The sequence below is a fragment of the Astyanax mexicanus genome, chromosome 21 (assembly GCF_023375975.1).
Source record: "Astyanax mexicanus isolate ESR-SI-001 chromosome 21, AstMex3_surface, whole genome shotgun sequence".
Taxonomy (NCBI): domain Eukaryota; kingdom Metazoa; phylum Chordata; class Actinopteri; order Characiformes; family Acestrorhamphidae; genus Astyanax; species Astyanax mexicanus.
In genome coordinates, this window is record NC_064428.1 from 7,043,688 (window position 1) to 7,064,424 (window position 20,737).

The 20,737-nt window shown below is 35.4% G+C and overlaps 1 protein-coding gene across 1 annotated transcript in view; it reads left to right on the forward strand.

Annotated features, from left to right (window-relative positions):
- Positions 1-1,061: 1,061 nt before the first annotated feature.
- Positions 1,062-20,737, forward strand: part of gart (phosphoribosylglycinamide formyltransferase) — a 38,884-nt gene continuing 19,208 nt past the window's right edge. The window contains exons 1-10 of the mRNA XM_022674977.2: positions 1,062-1,207; positions 6,620-6,773; positions 7,830-7,925; positions 10,667-10,841; positions 13,227-13,338; positions 14,528-14,596; positions 14,726-14,851; positions 16,093-16,180; positions 16,934-17,019; positions 18,519-18,687. Of these exons, the coding sequence (XP_022530698.2) occupies positions 6,629-6,773; positions 7,830-7,925; positions 10,667-10,841; positions 13,227-13,338; positions 14,528-14,596; positions 14,726-14,851; positions 16,093-16,180; positions 16,934-17,019; positions 18,519-18,687 (1,066 nt within the window). The 5' untranslated portion in view covers positions 1,062-1,207; positions 6,620-6,628. The remainder of the gene's footprint in view (positions 1,208-6,619; positions 6,774-7,829; positions 7,926-10,666; positions 10,842-13,226; positions 13,339-14,527; positions 14,597-14,725; positions 14,852-16,092; positions 16,181-16,933; positions 17,020-18,518; positions 18,688-20,737) is intronic.

The window sequence follows — 20,737 nt, forward strand, 5'->3', positions numbered from 1 at the left end:
TTATAGATTATAGTAATTTATATATACGGGATTATCTGTGCTGGGTGTTCAGTCAGAGCGCTGAAACTGAAACACGTGTTTGGTGATTCTGATACACAGCGATCCTACTGATCAGTGATCCGATTCAGTTCAAAGAATTGATTTTTTTATTTCAGACACTTTTAAACGAATTTAACAACAGATTCAATGAATCAATAAATCGAGTCAAATATATAATTATTAAATCTTTACAATACGATTAAATACATGTATAAGTTTATTAGTAGCGAGCTTTAACTGTAACTCTAACTGTATATATTAATTTAATATTTTATATTATACGTTTATATTGTATATTTATATCTTAAGCAGCTGCTATGAATTCTTTATTATTCTATATTTTTTATTTTATTTATTTGTATTATTTTGCATTTTGCCCTTATTTTGTTATCTTTATCTGTTTATCTATTGTAAGTTTATTGTTCTTTGATATGTGTGAATACTATTGTGATTGTTACTTTCTTCTTCATATACCTATATCTAATCGTTGTTTTTTTTATTATTTGTGTATGTATGTGTTATTATTATTATTATTATTATTATTATTATTATTATTATTATTATTATTATTATATATTTATTTTATTGCGCAACATATAATAATCAAGAACATCCAAGATTAAAAAAAAAAACTTGACAACATATCTCTTACTTTCTGTCAAATTAAACTTGTTTATATACCTTAAAACACATTTTTTATTACTAAGTCACTTAAGAAACTACTATTATTATTATTATTATTATTATTATTATTATTATTATTATTATTATTATTATTAATAATTTATGTAATTATTATTTTACACAGCATGTCTCAATAACATCAAAAATGTAAAAAAAGCAGACACAGCTTATTTTTTATTTATTTATTTCTTTTTGCACAACATATCAAATATGAATAAAATATATTTTATTATTTTTTTATAACTTTAACATGTAAACCTGTTGCGTCAGCGCCACAAAACTTTCTGGGATTCATTTGAGTTTGTGAGCCGAGTTCAAAAGAATCGATTCAGGACAAACGATTCTTTCAGGAGTTCCACACGAGCAGACTCCCAGTTCACACCAGTACAGACCCGAGTCCTTCCACTGGAACCTGGACCGCAGCTGGAGCAGCAGCACCGCACACCCCGAGCCTTCCCTTCCCTCTGTACTGACTCCAGAACAGGTGAGATACAGACTCATCACCTGCTGAATCCTCTGTACTGATCTGGGATTAGTGTTTAGAGTTTATCTGCTGGGTGAGGAAAGTTACTGTAGCGTTGCTTCATCTGAATTTTCTTTCACCAGTATCTTCCTGCTGCTCACATGGAGCTGCAGCTCTCCGTCACTGGGTTTATTACTGGGTTTACTGGTGAGATAGACTCTCCAGTTGTGTTTTAAACAGGTAACGTTTGAGTTAGTCCGCGTGCAGCTCTGTGCTGGTAACATGCTTAACTCCTGCCTCGTGAATCACATGCCTGCAGCCACCAAACCAATTTAATCACTGCAGTAAATTGGTTGCCTTGTGTAGCATTTTTGCGTAAATTAATGTCGCTTCCTTTCCATGTTAAATTCATGCTTAAATAATCGTTTGTAAGCTTTGGGAATTGTATCAGTGGGTTTTTGTGCCATAGGTCAAACAGGGTCACTGTGAACCTGGGTTCTTTTTTTAAGGTGGACCAGGTACAGTTATTGGTGTATGATTTGCTTCCTTACAGATTTCACCTTTTTTTTTTTTTTTTACCTTTTTGTCCCATTTACATTTTTCGGATGATCAAACAAACTTCAGACAAAGATAACCAAGATAATCTGAATATTGATCATCTATCACTTTGAAAAATGTTACAAAGACATTTCTAAAGAGAACATGGAAGACTGGTGAATCAGCCTACTCCAAAGGGCATGGACAACTCATCCAGGAGGTCACAAAAGAACCCAAAGCAACATTTAAAGAAGGTTTGGAAAAAAAAAAAAATTGCAATTTCCAGGCCATGATAAGTTTTGGAAAAATAAAAATACCCAGAAAGTTTTGGAGAAGTCATGGAAATTTGGTCTACAAATCTTTGTTTTTCAGTTTATCGATGGAGAAAATCTATATTAAGCTAACAACAAATACGTCAGCTCAGAGTTAATTCAGTAATTTAGCCCGACACTATGGAGCTCTCAGCATCTGACACATTTTATTATTAAAGATTGTGTCAACATTTTTATCTGATTTGTTTTAGACCTACTAAAACCAATTTTAATTATACTTATATAATTCATGGAAATTTATGGTTCAAATGTGTATGAATCCTGTATAGAGGTGCGACTATTTACTTTTTTGTAGTAGTTGACTAATCTGCGGAATAGTTTTTTTCCAATCCAGTGCATGTTTTACTGCAGCTTAACAGCTTCATATTTAGGTCAATAGACTGATTTTGATTGTTGACTGCAAGATAGGGATGTACAACACAATTTGGAACATTACTGTGAATTACTTGGTAACAGATGCCTTTTGGGTAGTGTACCTCTTGGTGAGAGATTGTTGACTACTAGAGATGCCTCTACAACACAGTAGAAGACAGTATTGTGATTGAATTGTAATGTATTTTGTGGAGTCCCACAGGGTTCTACTGTAGGGCCTATAAATTAATGTTAAAAAAATATAGAACGGTAGTTATTACAGTTACTTGAAATTACTTGCATTTGGGCTCTATACAGATTAAGAACTAATACCAGACATTCGTTATAGTGCTTCTGTTGGTCAGGCAGATTGATAAGTCTATTTAATTGTATGGTTGTCTGAGTTCCTGCTCCTGTGACATTTATGTTGTATATGGATTTACTGCCTTATGTGTGAATAAAAGGTCACTAATTTCTTCAAGCTATTAAAATGTTGGTTCCAATCTCATGATTGGTGCTCTATAGGTCACTTTATTCATTCAATTAAACTCCCTGCATATACTTATAAACCTCCACATACAAACCTTATCTAGTGCCTGTAGAAATGTACTGCCAGTAGAATAGGACTCCTTTGAGCATGAATCTATTGGCTGCAAAGCTCTCCAATAGGGGTGGGCAATATTATATCGTATACAATATATCGTGACACAGAAATATCTTGATATTAATAATCCATATCGTGATAATAGGGATGTTCGGTCTTAAAAGTAGTCTACTGTTTACTGTGAAGCTTTAGGTTTATTTATTGTATAATATAAGTTTTAGTTTGCAGTTTATATGCATGCACTAAATATTCTGCAATATTATTTGCTGCATTATATTATTTTATGCTATATTATTTTTTTTGCCACATTTATGATTATTCTGTCATACTATTATACTATATTCCTGAAATTAATTAATTATTTTAGTTTTCCTATATCACCAAGTATATCGTTATCATAAAAATACCCTGAAATATCGTGAAATTATTTTAGAGCCATATGGCCCTATTTACCTCACTGGTGATCTTGCTAGATTAGGGCTGCACGATATTGGAAAAATAAATGAAATTGCAATATGAAAAAAAAATAATAATAAAACAGAATTTAACACCAAATTTCGTCATTGATCCAAGACCAGGACAATATATTGATATTTTGTTGTATTGTGATACATTTTCTTATTGTATCAATAATAAAAAAAATAAGGATATCATCAGTACTTAAAGAACACCGACCCAACTGTACGTTTCATTACAGAGAGTGTAAAAGAATCCTGTTTCATTGGATGATGTGCAGCAAAAACTAAATAGTAAGCACTCTATTTAATGTGAAGGAGTATTTGAAAAGCAAAAAAAGCAGAATCTGCCACTGCTGGTGCATTTAGTCTGTGTGCCAAGCCATAATAAATTCTACGCATCGTGAAAATGTCTTTAAATATCATGATATATTATTTTTACCATGTCACCCAGCAGCTCTATCAGTATGTCAAGGGTGCTGGCTTTTATCTTATTTATAACAACTTCGGAATTGTATCATATCAACCTTAATTGACAAATATATTGTGATAAAAAAATGTTGCCATATTGTCCAGTACATGATATTAATATTCCAATATGTGTCTCAATTATAAATATGTGATAGAAGTAACTGTACCATAGCAGTTTCAAGCAGCAAAAAAGATGAAACGTAACAAAAAATAATTTAATGTTGCACAGATCCGTAAGAGCCCAGACCCATTTCTAAATATTGATGCCAAATTTCAAACTAAAGGGGCACTAAACCGCCTGATTTTAGCTGACTCCACCTTCAGCTCAAATTTTAAAAAGACAAAAAAATGGAAGGGACACTGGGTGATGTATGGGTTTAGAGGCAGAACAGGAGGGGGAGCTGAATGGCTGAGCTGCAGCTGCAGCACTGTGCCTCTAATAGCAGTAAGGTTGGATGTCAGCAGGAGGGTGGTGTTATTGATTGACTGATTTGCATATTGTGATTTGTCTGCCTACCAAAGTACACAGACACATCATCCTCACCTATAGCACAGCTGAACCTGAGAGGGCGCTGCAGAGGCAGAAAGTACCGCAATAAAAGCATTTTTTAAAGGTTAGGAAATGTTTATAAAAGTTTTAAGCAGGTCTGTTGTGTTTTATTATTTATTTTATTCAACGGAACATATTTCAGCTATTATAATTTAGGGTTTAGTGGCTCTTTAATTCTGAACGTACAGTTCAGTGAGCAGTGGCCACATGACTACCAGTAAATATTTTAAGATAAAATTCTTGATGCTACAAATAACACAACAATTTAATATTATAACTTGTATTTTAACATCATACTCTAGGAATTGGGTAAAAACTAGTTATTGTACGGAATGTAAAACATTAATTAAAGTATTTCAATTGTTAAATGATTGGAACAGAGCTGTAAAAAAAATACACTTTTAAAAGGAACTGGTTTTGTCTGCAGCAGTAACCCTAGCATTCTGTAAATACTTTGTTTAGTATGCATCACTTAGGAACGTTAATAATGGGTTATGTATAACCCATGTGATGTATAAAGTGTTGTGAGAAATTTTACACAGCTTTAAAGGGTCTGTGACACATGGGTCACCATTCATTGAGTTAATTGAGACATCCCCCTGGATGTGTCTTTGTTAGATTATTTAATCATGTTTAAATGCCTCCATGCTGTTGCTCCAGAGCTGCTCAGTGATAGATTTATCAAGATATGTGTTACGGTTACAGGTCTGAACTTTGGAGTGTCCTGATGACCTGTGCACTGTTGGAAATCTTTGCCCATTTAAACAAAGAATCAAGAGCATTCTCTTTTTTCTTCGTCACTAATCTCATTTATTAAGGTCCCAGCAGGTTATCTTAATTACATAAAGAGAACAAAATAAGAGAGCACTTAAAAATGATGAGTTTCTTTGATTTTACCAAATTGAAAACCTCTGGAATATAATCAAGAGGAAGATGGATGATCACAAGCCATCAAACCACCAAACTGAACTGCTTGAATTTTTTTGCACCAGGAGTAAAGCAGCATAAAGTTATCCAAAAGCAGTGTGTAAGACTGGTGGAGGAGACCATGATGCCAAGATGCATAAAAACTGTGATAAAAAAAACAGGGTTTATTTCACCAAATATTGATTTCTGAACTCTTATAACTTTATGAATATGAACTTGTTTTCTTTGCATTATTTGAGGTCTGAAAGCTCTGCATCTTTTTTGTTATTTCAGCCATTTCTCATTTCCCCCCCCCCCCCAGAGCTATATTATTATTTTTTTGGTTAAAAATCAATGTGAAGCAAAGACACTAAGGGTGAGGAACACCAAACTTGGCCACAAGGTACACCAAAATGACACTCATTGGCCTGATGGTGGCGTTATAGCAAAGCATCATTCGTTTTGTCCAATAACTTCAGAACTGTAAGACCTATTCTCAAAATTCTTTTTAGCACTCTTTTGTCAATGTGAACAACAGTGCGAACAAGTCCTAGGATTTTTTTTACTAATCTTAAAATGTTTGGGATCAAACTCCTCAGGAAAAGTGTGATTCTCACCAGGGCAAAAAATGTCGATATTTTTATACTTGATGGCCGCCACATACAAATTTATAATTTTAGAACGAAACCAAACGTACTCAGGTGACAGCTATAACATTGTAAGGCCTAAACTGATTTAAAGAAAACTTCACAAACTTATTTAAGACTGATTCTGTGCAGACATGTCAATTTGTTTCCTGATGTACTCCTGAAGGGGGAGGAGTCAGTGCTAAAAAAAATAAATAAAATAAAAATAAAAGTTTCTCAGGAACCATATAACCAATCCAGTTCAAAATGCAGCTAATTTAATCTATATCCCATGTTGTAATTATACACCAAAAGTTGATTTAAAAAGGAAAAAAAAAGAAAATGCCAATCACTTTTAGGAGATGTGTCCACGTTTAAGTGCATTTAAGTGCTATTTTGTTTACACGTTGCATTCTGGAACAGATTTTCTGTAAATGTATATTATGTATTTTTGTGGGACTAAGTAAACCCTATAGTAATCAAAGCCAGTAGAATACGCCACAAATCCATATAAATCCAGTCCCATATAAAACCCCAGTCATGCAAAAAATAATCTTTTAGGTAAAACTGTGTCATGATTGGTCAGTTTTGTGTTTTACAGACAGGTGCCATGGCGGAGCATGTGCTCGTGATTGGCAGTGGTGGGCGGGAGCATGCGTTGGCGTGGAAGCTGGCGCAGTCTCCTCACGTCCAGAAGGTCCTTGTGGCCCCGGGTAACGCGGGCACGGCCGACTGCGGAAAGATCTGCAACTCTGGTAGGTGTATATAGAGCTGATAAAAATACAAATATCAAATCTTAATGTTTTAAAATCTATATCTCTCTATCTCAGGCCTAAAAACACCAGTACTGTCAGTAAAAACATTCTGGGTTGTCTTTTCTCTGTTTACAGCTTGCAATTCCCAAATTAGTTTTTTAATTTACCTTACATGTTTAACAATAAACCAAACTAATGGTTCAGTTGAATACATTTACTTAAGTTACTGTAATTGAGTAGATTTTATGAGTAATTTGTAATTTTTAAAGTAGTTTTTAAAATAGGTAATTTTACTTTTACTCAAGTACATTTTGACACAAGTAATTTACTTTGCTACAATGTAAAACTCCCAATTACTGAGTAAAAAATAAAATGCTGGGAAAAAAAAAAAAAAACAATTGTCTGAATTAAAAAAAAAAAAAAAAAGGCACGGATGCTCGCGCGTGGAATAACGAGGCAATAACTTCCTCATGCAATACAAAATGTGTCCTGCCCCATCGGACAGAGCTGCAGCTTTCAAAACTTCCACATCAAACCTGAGAAAGCATGTGGTGTAAGTACTTTTATCATTAAACAATCTGATTAAATGTTAAAAAAAAAAAAAAAACAGTTGAAGCACAGCAATGGCAAGTTAAAAAATAATAATGAACTGTAAAACTATAAAAATACGGTTTATAGTCGCCTATATTACCATAACTTTTGAATAGTAAAGAAAAAAAATGCATCATAGAAACCTATACTACTTGTTTTATGGGGTGGTCTGAACAAATCCTGCCTGAAAGATCCAAATTATTATGTGGAATAATAGTTCATTAAAAACAATTTACTTAATTACAATTTTTCTGTACTTTTTCCACCTCTGCTGTAGATACCATGTAAACGACATTGAGAACCACGTAACTTTCTGTTTAAGCAACTAAAGCTTAGAAATTTCATTTTGTTATTTGATTTTAACTTTTTTTTATTGCAGACAATTTATAGCTATTCTATTTACATTGCTTTTCTTCTGTATCATTCGTATTTCTCTCTCTCTCTCTCTCTCTCTCTCTCTCTCAGCTGTCAGTGTGAGTAATCACTCTATCCTGGCTCAGTTCTGTAAAGATCATAATGTGGGACTGGTGGTTGTTGGCCCGGAGGTTCCTTTAGCTGCAGGTAAGAAAGCCTTTTTTTAACATCACAGTAGTTTTAGTCTTATCTAGAACTGCATGATCCCTGAGTAATATAATTTTGTAACATTTTGTGATGTGCTGTATTTATTTGGCTGATTATATGCCTGTGACACTAAAGGGTTGTTACAACCCGGTCTAGGGTCAAGAGCTCTTTAAATAAAAGATACACTGCCTAGCCAAAAATGGTCACACTAATATTTGTTTCACCCAATTTTAGCTATAAGTATGGAACACATTCTCTGTGGCATTGTTTCCACAAACTTCTGTCCCGAGTTGCAATCATTTTTTCCCAAGATCTTGTATTAATGTTAGGAGATTTGAGACATTGCTCAGTGTCTTCTCCAGCGCATCCCATAGGCTACACTGCTGTTTAGTTCCCTTCACTGCATTGTGTGTGTGGAAATGCTCTTACTTTCACTATTAAACATTTTCCTGATTTCTAGTGATGTTTTCCTACCTTTAGATGTCATTAAATGTTTAAATTATCGCCAATCACCATCATTCAATATTGTTTCATGACATTACTTCCTCGAAGATAATGTTTCTTCACTGTCCTTACACTTTTTAATTATATCGAGGACAGTTATTAACCTAATTTTGGTAGTGTCAAAATCTAATCTGCTTAGATGTTTCCTCTGCTTGATACACGCAAATAATTTGACACTTCTAAAACGGATAAACATCTTTTCCACAACCGCAGTATTTATGTATTATTCTTTGCACATGGTTGTTTAATGAATGAGAAGCTACTCACTGCATCAGTTAGGGTTATAACTTGTTGCCAGGTGAAACATAATCACCCATGCAGTAATCATCTGATTATGAGACTCTTAGAGGGTTGACTTTTTTTTTTTTTTTCCTTTTTTCCATTTTATTGAAGTTTTTACTTTTAATGTAATATATAAATACTGGTACTGAATCCTATTTACTCCGGAGTAGGTCTGATACAATTTGTGTTAGCGATTTTATCGTACAATATATAAACAGAACCTCAAACTATTTTGTCTCAAACTATTGTAATATTGCCTGTTTTTTTTTTTCTTAATGAGGAGAGTTAATTAATATTAATGAGCTGCTATGCTGAATATATAAAATATAAAGTGGTGTGAAAAAGTGTTTGCCCCCTTCCTGATTTCCTGATTTCTTTTTTTTTTTTGCATGTTTGTCACACTTGCTTTGGAAATGGCTTTATAACGATTTCCAGACTCAATTGTTCCTGAATGTCTTTGGATCTCCGCATGATGTGCAGCTTTTAAGGATCTTTCGGTGGACTTCACTTTGTCAGACAGGTCCTAGTTAAGTGATGTCTTGATTAAGAACAGGTGTGTCAATAATCAGGCCTGGGTGTGGCTAGAGACAGTGTACTCAGGTGTCAGAAACCACAGTGACGCATACCTGTCAAGTCTCCCGTTTTGGCCGGGAAACTACCGTATTTTACTCCTCTTTCCCGCCGTCCTCCCGTATTAGTATTTTCCCGTAAATTTCCCGTATTATATTAAAATTAAAAAATGTATATTATTGAGGAGACAGGGCACTGACCGCTCTGTGTCTCTTAACCAATCGTGGAGGCGGTTCAAGGAGAAAGTCCCGCCTTTCAGGAGAAACATCCAGTCAGCTTGAAAAGGAGGGTCAGTGGGGTGAAGCCCCCCGTCGCTGCTGTGAGTTCAGGGAGCTAGTCGGAGCAGCTGATGTTAAAACATATCTGGATATTCAGCGATTTTTCTTAAAGAAAGGTAACGGTAGGTTAATGATGAGATTTTTCTGATAGCTGCTTAAAAATACTCGTCTCCGAAGTAAAACACACAGATTAAACCTTTTAAAATAAAAAAATAACAGCTTGTGACTCAGTTTAACTAGAAATGTGGAGAGGACCGAAATTAACTGAACTGATCAGGAGTGATCAAAAGAAAGAAGTATTAATTAAAAATTATTAATTGTGTAGACCCCTTAGGACTAATTTTTACTGATGGAATATATGTGGTCCATGTCCTTTTAGTAAAAGCTCATAATACTATTTTTAGGGTTTTTAATTTGGCTGTATTAAAAGAATGACATATGTAGGAATGTCCACAACATTTCAGATTCTGATAATCTGATTGTAGCGTGTAAGTGGTTCACTTGTGGTTATTTTAGATTTTTTGTAAACCTGTCTTAAAATGGAAGGGATACTGAACCTTCGTTGGGCTGGTGGGACGACTTTAAGCGGACAGAGGAAAATATCCCTTATTTTTAAATCTAAAACTTGACAGGTATGCAGTGACGGTATGTTTTAACAATCACTTTTTCACACAGGGCCATGTAGGTTTGGAGTTTTTTCTCCCTTAATAATAAACACCTTCATTTAAAAATAGCATTTTGTGTTTACCTGTGTTGTCTTTGATTCATATTTAAATTGGTTTGATGTTCCGAAACATGTAAGTGTGACAATCATGCAAAAAATCAGAAAGTCAGGAAGGGGGGGGGGGGGGGGGGGGAACACTTTTTCACACCACTGTATATTTCAATTACACTATCATTATCTTAATATCAATAATTAATCGTTTGTTTCTCTTCAAAAGTAGAATGTGTGTGTGCTTTCTGAAGGAAGCACAATTCAAAACAGCCAATCGAAACATTGTTCATTTATTTAGTGTCTGTCATAAAGGCATATTAACTAAAACAAGAATTAAAAGAAGTTCCTGGAATAAATAATGTTTTCTAATAATAGGTTTCTTGCCATTACAGGTATTGTGGATGACCTGACGGCAGCAGGTGTGCCGTGCTTCGGGCCCTCAGCCAAGGCGGCCCAGCTGGAGGCCAGTAAAAGCTTCTCCAAGAGCTTCATGGACCGTCACGGCATCCCCACGGCCCGCTGGAGCTCCTTCACAGACCCTCAGGAGGCCTGCAGATACATTCGAGGGTGAGTGTGCAGGGGGCAAAATTCAGAAGAGTGTGATTAATGTGATCATCAGTGTCTTATAATCACACATTCAAAGATTTACTGTATATATTTCAGTGTATATTGTAAAGTAGGGGTGGGCGATATGGCCCTAAAATAACATCACAATATTTTATAGTATTTTATAGGGGTGTGCCATATCATATCATACACGATAATATCGCCAACATTTTTGAATATCATGAACGATATTAAACCCTGTATGTATTTATGTGTATGTATTAATATGTATGTATATTTATGTATGTGTGTAAGCATATGTATAGTTAGATATGTGAGTATGTGTATGTATGTATGTTTGTTTATTTTATGTTTATTTTATTTTATTATTATTTTTTTTTGTTTGTTTGTTTGTTTTTTGTTTAGGGTTTTTCTTTTTTTTTTCTTCTTCTTGTACCCCCTCCTGTACCTCACAATCCGATCCTTTCAACCCTGAACTCCCACAACTATATCCACACAAAATATATATATATATATTAAAAAAAATAATAATAATAAAATATATATATAAAAAAAAAAAAAAAAAAAAAAATAATAATAATAATAATAATAATAATAATACAAAATAAAATAAATAAATAAATAAAAATAAAGTATTAATTGTCCTCCGAAGAGGGGGGGTGGTGGTTGGGCCAAAAAAAAAAAAAAAAAAAAACAAACGCTGAAGTATCTTGCCATATCACCCACCCCTAATTAACACATCAGGGTACAACATTTTTTTGCTGTTTTTACCAAAAAAATAAAAAAAAATCACACTGTTCTCATTTCCCATAATATATCTACTAGAGACAGATTATATCTGTCCAATGTCATTAATTTTACTGCAGTTCTGAATATATGGAGTGCATTATTAGTATTGTGCAGTAGTGTATTCTTGAAAAATGAGAAAAAGAGTCAAGAGTATCGTTATCGCAAAAATACCATGAAATATCGTGATATTATTTTAGGGCCATATCGCCCACCTCTAGTATTTTCCCAATAACTATAATTTTGGCGAAATGACAAAACACTGATTTAAACAAGAATACACTACTGCAACAAAATGAAAATTAAATTTTATTATTGCATACGATATATGATATGATATGATATGATATGATATGGCACACCCCTAACTGAGATATCAAAAAAAAAAATACAAGAATTTTATCATATTTATAACACAAGTCAATAATAAAGAATGTCATGATACTAATAATAATACACTCCAAATATCTCCATATATCCAAGCTTAAAGTAAAATAAATGATACTGGACAGATATAATCTGTCTCTGGTAGATATACTGTATAATGGGGAATGAGAACAGTGTGATTTTTTTCTTTTTTTCTTTTTTTTTTCTAAAAACAGCAAAAAAAAAAAAAAAAAAAAAAAAAAGGAGTACCCGAATGTGATAATTAGGGGTGGTTGATATGGCACCATATTTCAGGGTATAATAATGTTCATGATATTCAAAAATGTTTTCAATATTATTGCGTACTATACAGTATGGAACACCCCTACTGTAAAGGCTTTTTTTGGGTAGTGTACCTCTTGGTGAGAAACAGTTGACTGCTGCTACACATGCCTCTAAAACTCATTCAAAGACATTTTTCCCTGTTGACAGACTTTAAAAAAGGAGCATCATTGGACTGAGAGAAACAGGATTGTAGTTTTGAAAAATTGCTCAACATCCAGGCCATTTGTTCATCCAGACAGAGACCGTCACCTTCGTTTGCAGCTTCACTTCTACTGTCTGAACTGTATTGTGTTTAGCAATGAATTTAAATTTTGTTAAGGACCCAACAACGGTACCTTTACTGTAAAGTGACGCACTGCCTCAACTACTGGTGTGATGATCTGGCGAGCCATCGCATCGCATACGACAATCAGTCACCCCTAGTAGTGATACGAGGGACACTTACCTCTCAGAGATATGCGCAGGACTGAGGCCATGTGTCTTGCCTGCATGGAAGGACTTCCAACTGATAGCATTTTTCAGCAGGATAATGCTCGTCCACACACAGCAAGCATTTCCCAGGATTGTTTTCCATGTTCTTGGCCTGCACACCAGATTTATCACTAATTAATTTAGTATTTATTGAAGCAGCTGGAATGCAAGCTTCAGAAACCTTCGAGTGTAGAACAGGATCTACAGGTCTGTGGGTAAATGTGCTGCAGAATGCCATACAGAACTGTACATTATAAGTTTGTGGGTTTTTGTGTTTTGTTTGTATATATATTTTTAATTCACTTGGGTTTTTCCTTGTGTGACAACAAACCAAATCAAGGGTAAATCACTCCAAGTTAACCCTTAGCGGTAAACTTAAAAGTGCAGCAGTAAAACTGATATAACTCTTTTGTGCAGGGCGGATTTCCCAGCTCTGGTGGTGAAGGCCAGCGGCCTGGCTGCAGGGAAAGGAGTGATTGTAGCGAAGGATAAGGATGAGGCCTGCCAGGCAGTACTGGACATCATGAAGGTCAGAGACTTTCTGTGATTTTGCTAATTTTTAATTAATTGATACATTCATTTATTTATTGAGTATTGTGTTTAAATTTTAGTCTGGCAGGAATGGCAAGACAATGAAGGAGACATTACATAAAACATTTAATTGATGCATCAAATAAAATGTAAAAAGGCGATTTGTATCATATTTTTCGCACTTTAAGGCACACTTAAAATCCTTTTTTCCCAAATATCGTCAGTGCGCCTTATGATCTGGTGCCTCTTTTGTATTAATTTTATGAATTAGGTTGTAGGGAGCAACAACAACAACAACAAACCCACTCTGCTAAAGTACAGCATTATACAGGAGTTTCAGTTGAGTCCTCCAGTAGTATTAGCATTAGCCGCTAACCGGTATATCGGACTGTAATGTGCCTGTTTACCATGTTAAAACAAGCTAAGTGGAATAAACCGCTAGCTAATGTTGACCTGGCTAACCAGAACATTCAGGGTTCCTCAGTGTTGCTCTGTCGGGCAGCATTAGCCACTAACCTGTAGCGGTTAACAGCTAATGCTAATGTTCCAGCTTTAGTGGAATTCAGGAAATTTAAGCACACTCACCTAAATAAACAGTTTTTTAAGGAGAGAAATCTGTGAAGATTAACATCCATCACTCTTTTGACTTGTGTGAAATGTTTTTTTTTTTTTTTTGTAAGAATTACAGTTTTGTTTACTTAGCTTAGCTTTATAGGTTCCGCCACTCAGCGGAAAACATGGCGACACCCCTGCTCTTTTCTAGTGTCGCATACAATGCGCCTTATATTATAGTGCGAAAAAAATATGGTATGTACACTATCAAACACTTTTAAAAGTGTTCGCTCACCCACTCACCTGTGCAGCAAATCCAGTCATGAATTGTCCTTACTACGCAACATTACAAAGCAAATGTTAAATATCTTCACCCTCAACTTCAGAAATGGAATGTCTAATCCATCACTGATTATCAGATCTCCCTCCAACTCCCATCATTTAAATTATCTTGTCAGCAACGAGAAGCTAAAAGTCATGGGACAGCAGCATGTAAATTGATTGTTACCATAATTTCCATGTTATGTGTGATTTGTGTTATTTTTTTATGGAATCTTATTTGTTCATTAATTAAAAAAATTATTCATTTATTCATTTATTCATATTAAATTGGAATACATTGTTTGCTGTTGTAGGACAAGACGTTTGGCACAGCTGGTGATACTGTGGTGGTGGAAGAACTGCTTGAAGGAGAGGAAGTCTCTGTGAGTGTCCTTTCATATATATATATCTATATATATATATATATATATATATATATATATATATAGATATTTATATTCATATATGTGTGTGTCTGTCTGTGTGTAATCTCTCTCTCTGTTCCTCTTCAGTGTCTGTGTTTCAGTGATGGGTCTACAGTAGCTGCTATGCCTCCTGCTCAGGACCATAAGAGGCTGCTGGATGGAGATCAGGGTCCGAATACGGGGGGAATGGGAGCGTACTGCCCCACCCCACAGGTACTTCATCATTCAAACATCAGCATACAGGGGTTTGACAATGGAACTAAAACACCTGGTTTTAGAGCACAATAATTGATTGTGGTGACGGACAGTTCTGGTGGAAACAGGAGAGTTGAGTGCACATTGAATTCTGCCGTGATTTGATCAGCCGTGGTTTTATGTTTTTTGGATACAATCCGGGTTAGCACCCGAACATCCCTTTCAGACAGCTTCCTCTTACAGAGTCCACAGTTAATCCTGTTGGATGTGGTTGGTTCTTCTTGTTTGTATGCTGACATTAACCTGGATACCGTGGCTCTTGATGCATCACAAAGACTTGCTGTCTTGGTCACAGATGCTCCAGCAAGACGTGCACCAACAATTTGTCCTCTTTTGAACTCTGGTATGTCACCCATAATGTTGTGTGCATTGCAATATTTAGAGCAGAACTGTGCTCTTACCCTGATAATTGAACCTTCACACTCTGCTCTTACTGGTGCAATAATGTGCAATTAATGAAGATTGGCCACCAGGCTGCTCCAATTTAGCCATGAAACCTCTCACACTAAAATGACAGGTGTTTCAGTTTCATTGTCCAACCCCTGTAGACGTTTGTAACTGTAGTTAGATAAAAATAAAGGGAACATATTTATGCTAAACTCCCTTTTTTTCTGCGTCTCGACCCTTTAAACTTCAAGCCTGAAAAAAAAAATCTATCCATCCATTTTCTGTGAATCAGTGGAAAGAGAACTGCCCACTAGATCAGTTGGGGAAAAAAAAAAAAACACCATTACAGTTTGCTGGTTGAGTACATTACACAGCAGGATTAGCCAGCAGACTTCTTCTGAGGGAGGGATCTGTACCTACTCTCCGTAGCAATGTCGGCAGATGAGGAAGCTGTAATCACTTTCAAATAATGAGTTTTGTTTCTATCACAATTAATCATGAACTAGCTCTGTGTCTCTCTCTTTGTCTGTGTCTCGCTCTCTGTCTCTTTTGCTCTCTCTGTCTGTCTTTCTCGCTCTCTGTGTCTCGCTCTCTCTGTATCTCGCTCTCTCTTTCTGTGTCTTGCTCTCTGTCTGTCTCGCTCTCTGTCTCTTGCTCTCTCTCTGTCTTTCTCTCTCTCTGTCTTTCTCTCTCTGCGTCTCTCTCTCTCTCTCTCTTTCTCTGTCTCTCTTCCTCTGTCTGTCTCTCTCTGTTTGTCTTTATCTGTCTGTCTTTTTCTATGTCTCTGTCTGTGTGTGTGTGTGTGTGTGTAGGTATCTGAGGAGATGCTTCAGCAGATCAGGACCACAGTTCTTCAGAAGACAGTAGACGGTATGAAAGAAGATGGAATTCCATATGTGGGTATGTACACTGAATTTTTGTCTTAATATTAGCGGAACCCTTCTTGGTGCTTCCTGGATCCACATAAAGTTTTTTTTTTTTTTTTTTTTTTAACCAGTGTGAAGCAGGGCTGCAGTGATTAGTTGACATAATCAATACCATTAATTAAAAAAACGATAGACAGATATTTCATGCACTCCTCATTTAAATCCCTAGTTTTGGTGTTTCTGTTATTTTGGAGTGATGGAGAAATCGAAGAGAGTTTATCACGACCATCCTGCATCTCTGCTCAGACATCAATCGAGAGCCGGGAAGGGGAGGGGCCAATCCTGACAGGAAAAAATAGAGGGGCGGGGTTTGCTCATTTGGGTCTTCACAATAAAAGTCTGGACACAAATAATATTAAATAAACACATAACAGACAAAATAAAGAACAAAATAAAGGTTTGTACATTTTTTAAATGTAAGGGCATAACTGGAGTAATCCTGATTAACAATCTTAAATAATCATTGACTCCTCACTAATACAAAACAAAATGGAAATAACTATTATTTTAGTTGTATTTTTTTAAATTAGTTGATGAGTCAATGCTTTTTTATGTATTTATTTACTTGTTTTTTGTTCACTTCATTTTTTATTTATCTATAGATTCAAATTTCTTTTTTATTGTTCTCTGTTCTTTAAATAAAGAAGAGAGTTTGGTATTTAAAGCTGTGTTTCTGTATATTAAGTCATTAGACCGCTGGTTTCTGATCCTCTGCTCCTCTCCTCAGGTGTTCTGTACGCCGGGCTGATGTTAACTGATCAGGGGCCGAAGGTGCTGGAGTTTAACTGCCGATTCGGTGATCCGGAGTGTCAGGTCAGCGTTTACACTCATCACTCTTTCATCATGCAGCTCTATCGCTCTTAATCACTCTTAATCACTATCTATCTTCTCTGTGTTGTTTTATTGACTACAGATTATACTCAACTGTTGCCCAGTTAATAATCAGCGCAGCATCTTCCTTTCACGCTACGTTCACATTACCAGGCTGTGTGTGACTCAAAGTGACTCAAATCTGAATTTTTTTTCTCAATGTGGCTTTAATCTGTTTTTTTCATGGCTGTGTGAACGTGCCAAATCCGATTTTTTCAGATCAGATTTGAGTCACTTTTATATGTGGTCCTAAATTGGTTACGTATCCAAGCCATGGACATGCTATAGCTGCAAAAACAGCAAAAGCAAACCACCTGGCCTTTTTTCACCTCCTTCAGAGCAGCTGTTTACTTTCCACTCCAGCAAAAGGTGCTCCACATATGAGCTGCTCAACTCATCCATTTCCCTTTATAAAGCTACGAGTCTCTCATCTCTAATATGAGTTTTTTTGTTGTTGGTGAAGTAGGAGACGTTTATACAGGTATCAATGTGAAGCATGTGAGACGTTTCAGGAACAGATTTGTTCACATTACACAGATACAGATCACTTACAGATCACATTTACAGTGAATGTGAACCGTCAAGATGGACAAATCAGGTCTGAGCAAAAATTCGGATTTGAGCAGTGTGGCTTGTAATGTGAACGTAGCCTTACTTACTAAAATATTTACAGTCTGAACAATCTAATAATCTACTGACCAGAAATAATGCATTTTTTATGCCTAGAGTACTCATCATCAGTATATAAATATAAACATGCAGAATAATTGACTTTCAATGTTTTCAATGTAGAGATTTTTAATAAGTAATTTTGGAGCATTTCTATTAGAGATGTCCTTCATAGACAGTAATATATATATATATTTTTTAACCAGTTATTTAAATTGAAATTATATACAATAGTATTATGTAGCATATTTAATATATTGTTTAATGTATTGTTAACAACTATTGTTTTAAAACAATAAATGCAATGCACTCCCATGATGCACCCAAATCTATAGTAAACATCGCTACTTACTACATGACCTAAATGTTTCCCAAAATGCATTGCGAGTCTCGCTACTAATTAACAGACAGTTCAACAAACAGAGTGGACAGAGGGTTGCCAGATTGTTATAGTGGGATTCAGATGAAACCAAACCACCGGGTAAAACGATGCCAAAATGCTGATAAAACCGCCCAAACAGCAAATGTTCAGCATATCAACAGTATTAAAGGGTTTATTCCAACATGATCTTAAATAAAATACCCTAACTTAAATATCACTAAATACAAAATTATTTTATCTGCATGGTTTTATCTACAATTAATAAAGCATAATAAAGATGTCTATAATATGTTATGCTTTTTTATTAATAAGTATAACCATATTTATCATTTGTATGAGTATGTTTGTAATAGACGCTTCATTAATGGAATGTGTTATCATTAATTCTCAGGTGCTGCTGCCGCTGCTGAAGAGTGATCTGTACGAGGTGCTGAAGAACACGCTGGAGTCTAAACTGGCCTCAGATCCTCCGCTGTGGTTGGACGACAGCGCTGCGGTCACTGTGGTGATGGCCAGTGAGGGATATCCTGGAGTCTATAAGAAGGGTGTGGAGATCACAGGTAAAGTTAACTAAATAATATATCAGTTTTTTTTTTTTTTTATTTAATGTCTATAAGACTGTATTAACTCCTTTAAAATGCATTTAATGCATTTGTAAGGCATTATAAACATTATTAAAATTTATTTATAATATAATTTATAATATTATTTAAAAAAGGCATAAAAAAACTATAGCCATGTTTATCATGCATTATGAATTTTAGTCGTTATTGGTGGTGTCAATGCTTTTTTAACATGCTTTGTTTTTAAGGAAGTTTATTGCCATGTTTATTCTTTTTTTTTTTTTTTTTTATAATTTTATTTCTAATTTTTCCCATTTTCTCCCCAATTTACACGGCCAATTACCCAACCCACTCATTAGGACTCAAAACTCCCTATCACTAATGATACCTCAACACACCAGGAGGGTGAAGACTAACACATGCTTCCTCTGATACATGTGAAGTCAGCCACCGCTTCTTTTCGAGCTGCTGCTGCTGCAGCATTACCGAGCAGCCAGCGCGCTTGGAGGAAAGCACAGCGGCTCGGCTCCGGTACATCAGCTCACAGACGCACTGTGCTGCAGACATCACCATAGGAGTGATGTGGGGAGAGAGCGCCATCTACCCACCCAGAGGGAGCAGGGCCAATTGTGCTCCCTCTGAGCGCCGGCAGCTTGATGGCAAAGCTGCATGAGCTGGGGTTCGAACCGCCAACCTCCTGCTCATAGTGGCATAGTGCTTCTTAAGATGCAAATTTCTGTAGTGGATATATAATTCTAAAAAAAAAAAAAAAAAGGATAAATGTAAGAAATGTAAAATGCAAAAAAAAAGTGATGGTAATTAAAATGCTAGTATATTCGTATTTTTGAGGGGAGATAAAGCCAACATGGGGCGCTGAATTAAAAGAATGCACTTCATTATAAACATCTCAGCTTGGTTGTAAAGATTTCTGAATTAGATCTTAATTTGCTGAGTATTAAAAAAGTGCGTTTTTACACCTGTAGTTGTGTTATAGTTTCTATGATCTGGATCAGTAGATGAGTTTGTTTATTTGAAGCGTTTCTCCCTCTGTTTGGTTTGGTTTCACACAGGCATAAAAACCTAAACGCACCAAAATGTGCACCAATAAACCACGCGAGCACATTCTCTCCCCTGATTGGTCAGAGCTGTCTGGTGCAGGAGCAAGAAAGTAAATATAGTGAGAAGGTTCTTGGTTCCAGTGCATATATCTGTGCAGTGTGAAGCTGCTTTTACACTCTTTTTAACACGCTTTTAAACTCAGTGTTTTTTTTTCAGCGGGACGTGCAGCAAAGATAGGTAGTAACCGGACTCGCCTGGCTGCGAGCAGTGAACGCTGCACAATCTGCACATGTAAACAGCATGGAGCAGCAGAGACAGTGTTTGTTCCTAGCAGTATATTATCTGGTTATAATGGATCAGGTTAAACTGTGCCTAATCAGCAATTTATCTAAAATAAAAAGAAGTATATTTGAAAGCTGGTCAGATAGAGACCAGATCACGTTCTCACCACAAGCGAATCGCTTCAGAAAAAGAAAAAGAAAAAAAAAACTGCGCATTGGGCAGAGGCTGGGCGAAGGTGGGGCAGATTACAGCTGCAAATACACCACCTGTGATGAGTCATTTATGATCATTAGATTGACAGGAATAATTAAAAAAAGTACTTCATATTAGGGGTGGGCGATATGGCTCTAAAATAATATCACGATATTTCAGGGTATTTTTGCGATAACGATATACTTGGCGATATAGGACAACTAAAATAATCCATTAATTTCAGGAATATAGTATAATAGTATAACAGAATAATCATAATGTGGCAAAAAAAATAATATGGCATAAAATAATATAATGCAGCAAAAAATATTGCAGAATATTTAGTGCATGCATATAAACTGCAAACTAAAACTTATATTATACAATAAATAAACCTAAAGCTTCACAGTAAATAATAGACTACTTTTAAGACAGAACAGCCCTATTATCACAATATGGATTTTTAATAACATGATATTTCTGTGTCACGATATATTGTATACGATATAATATT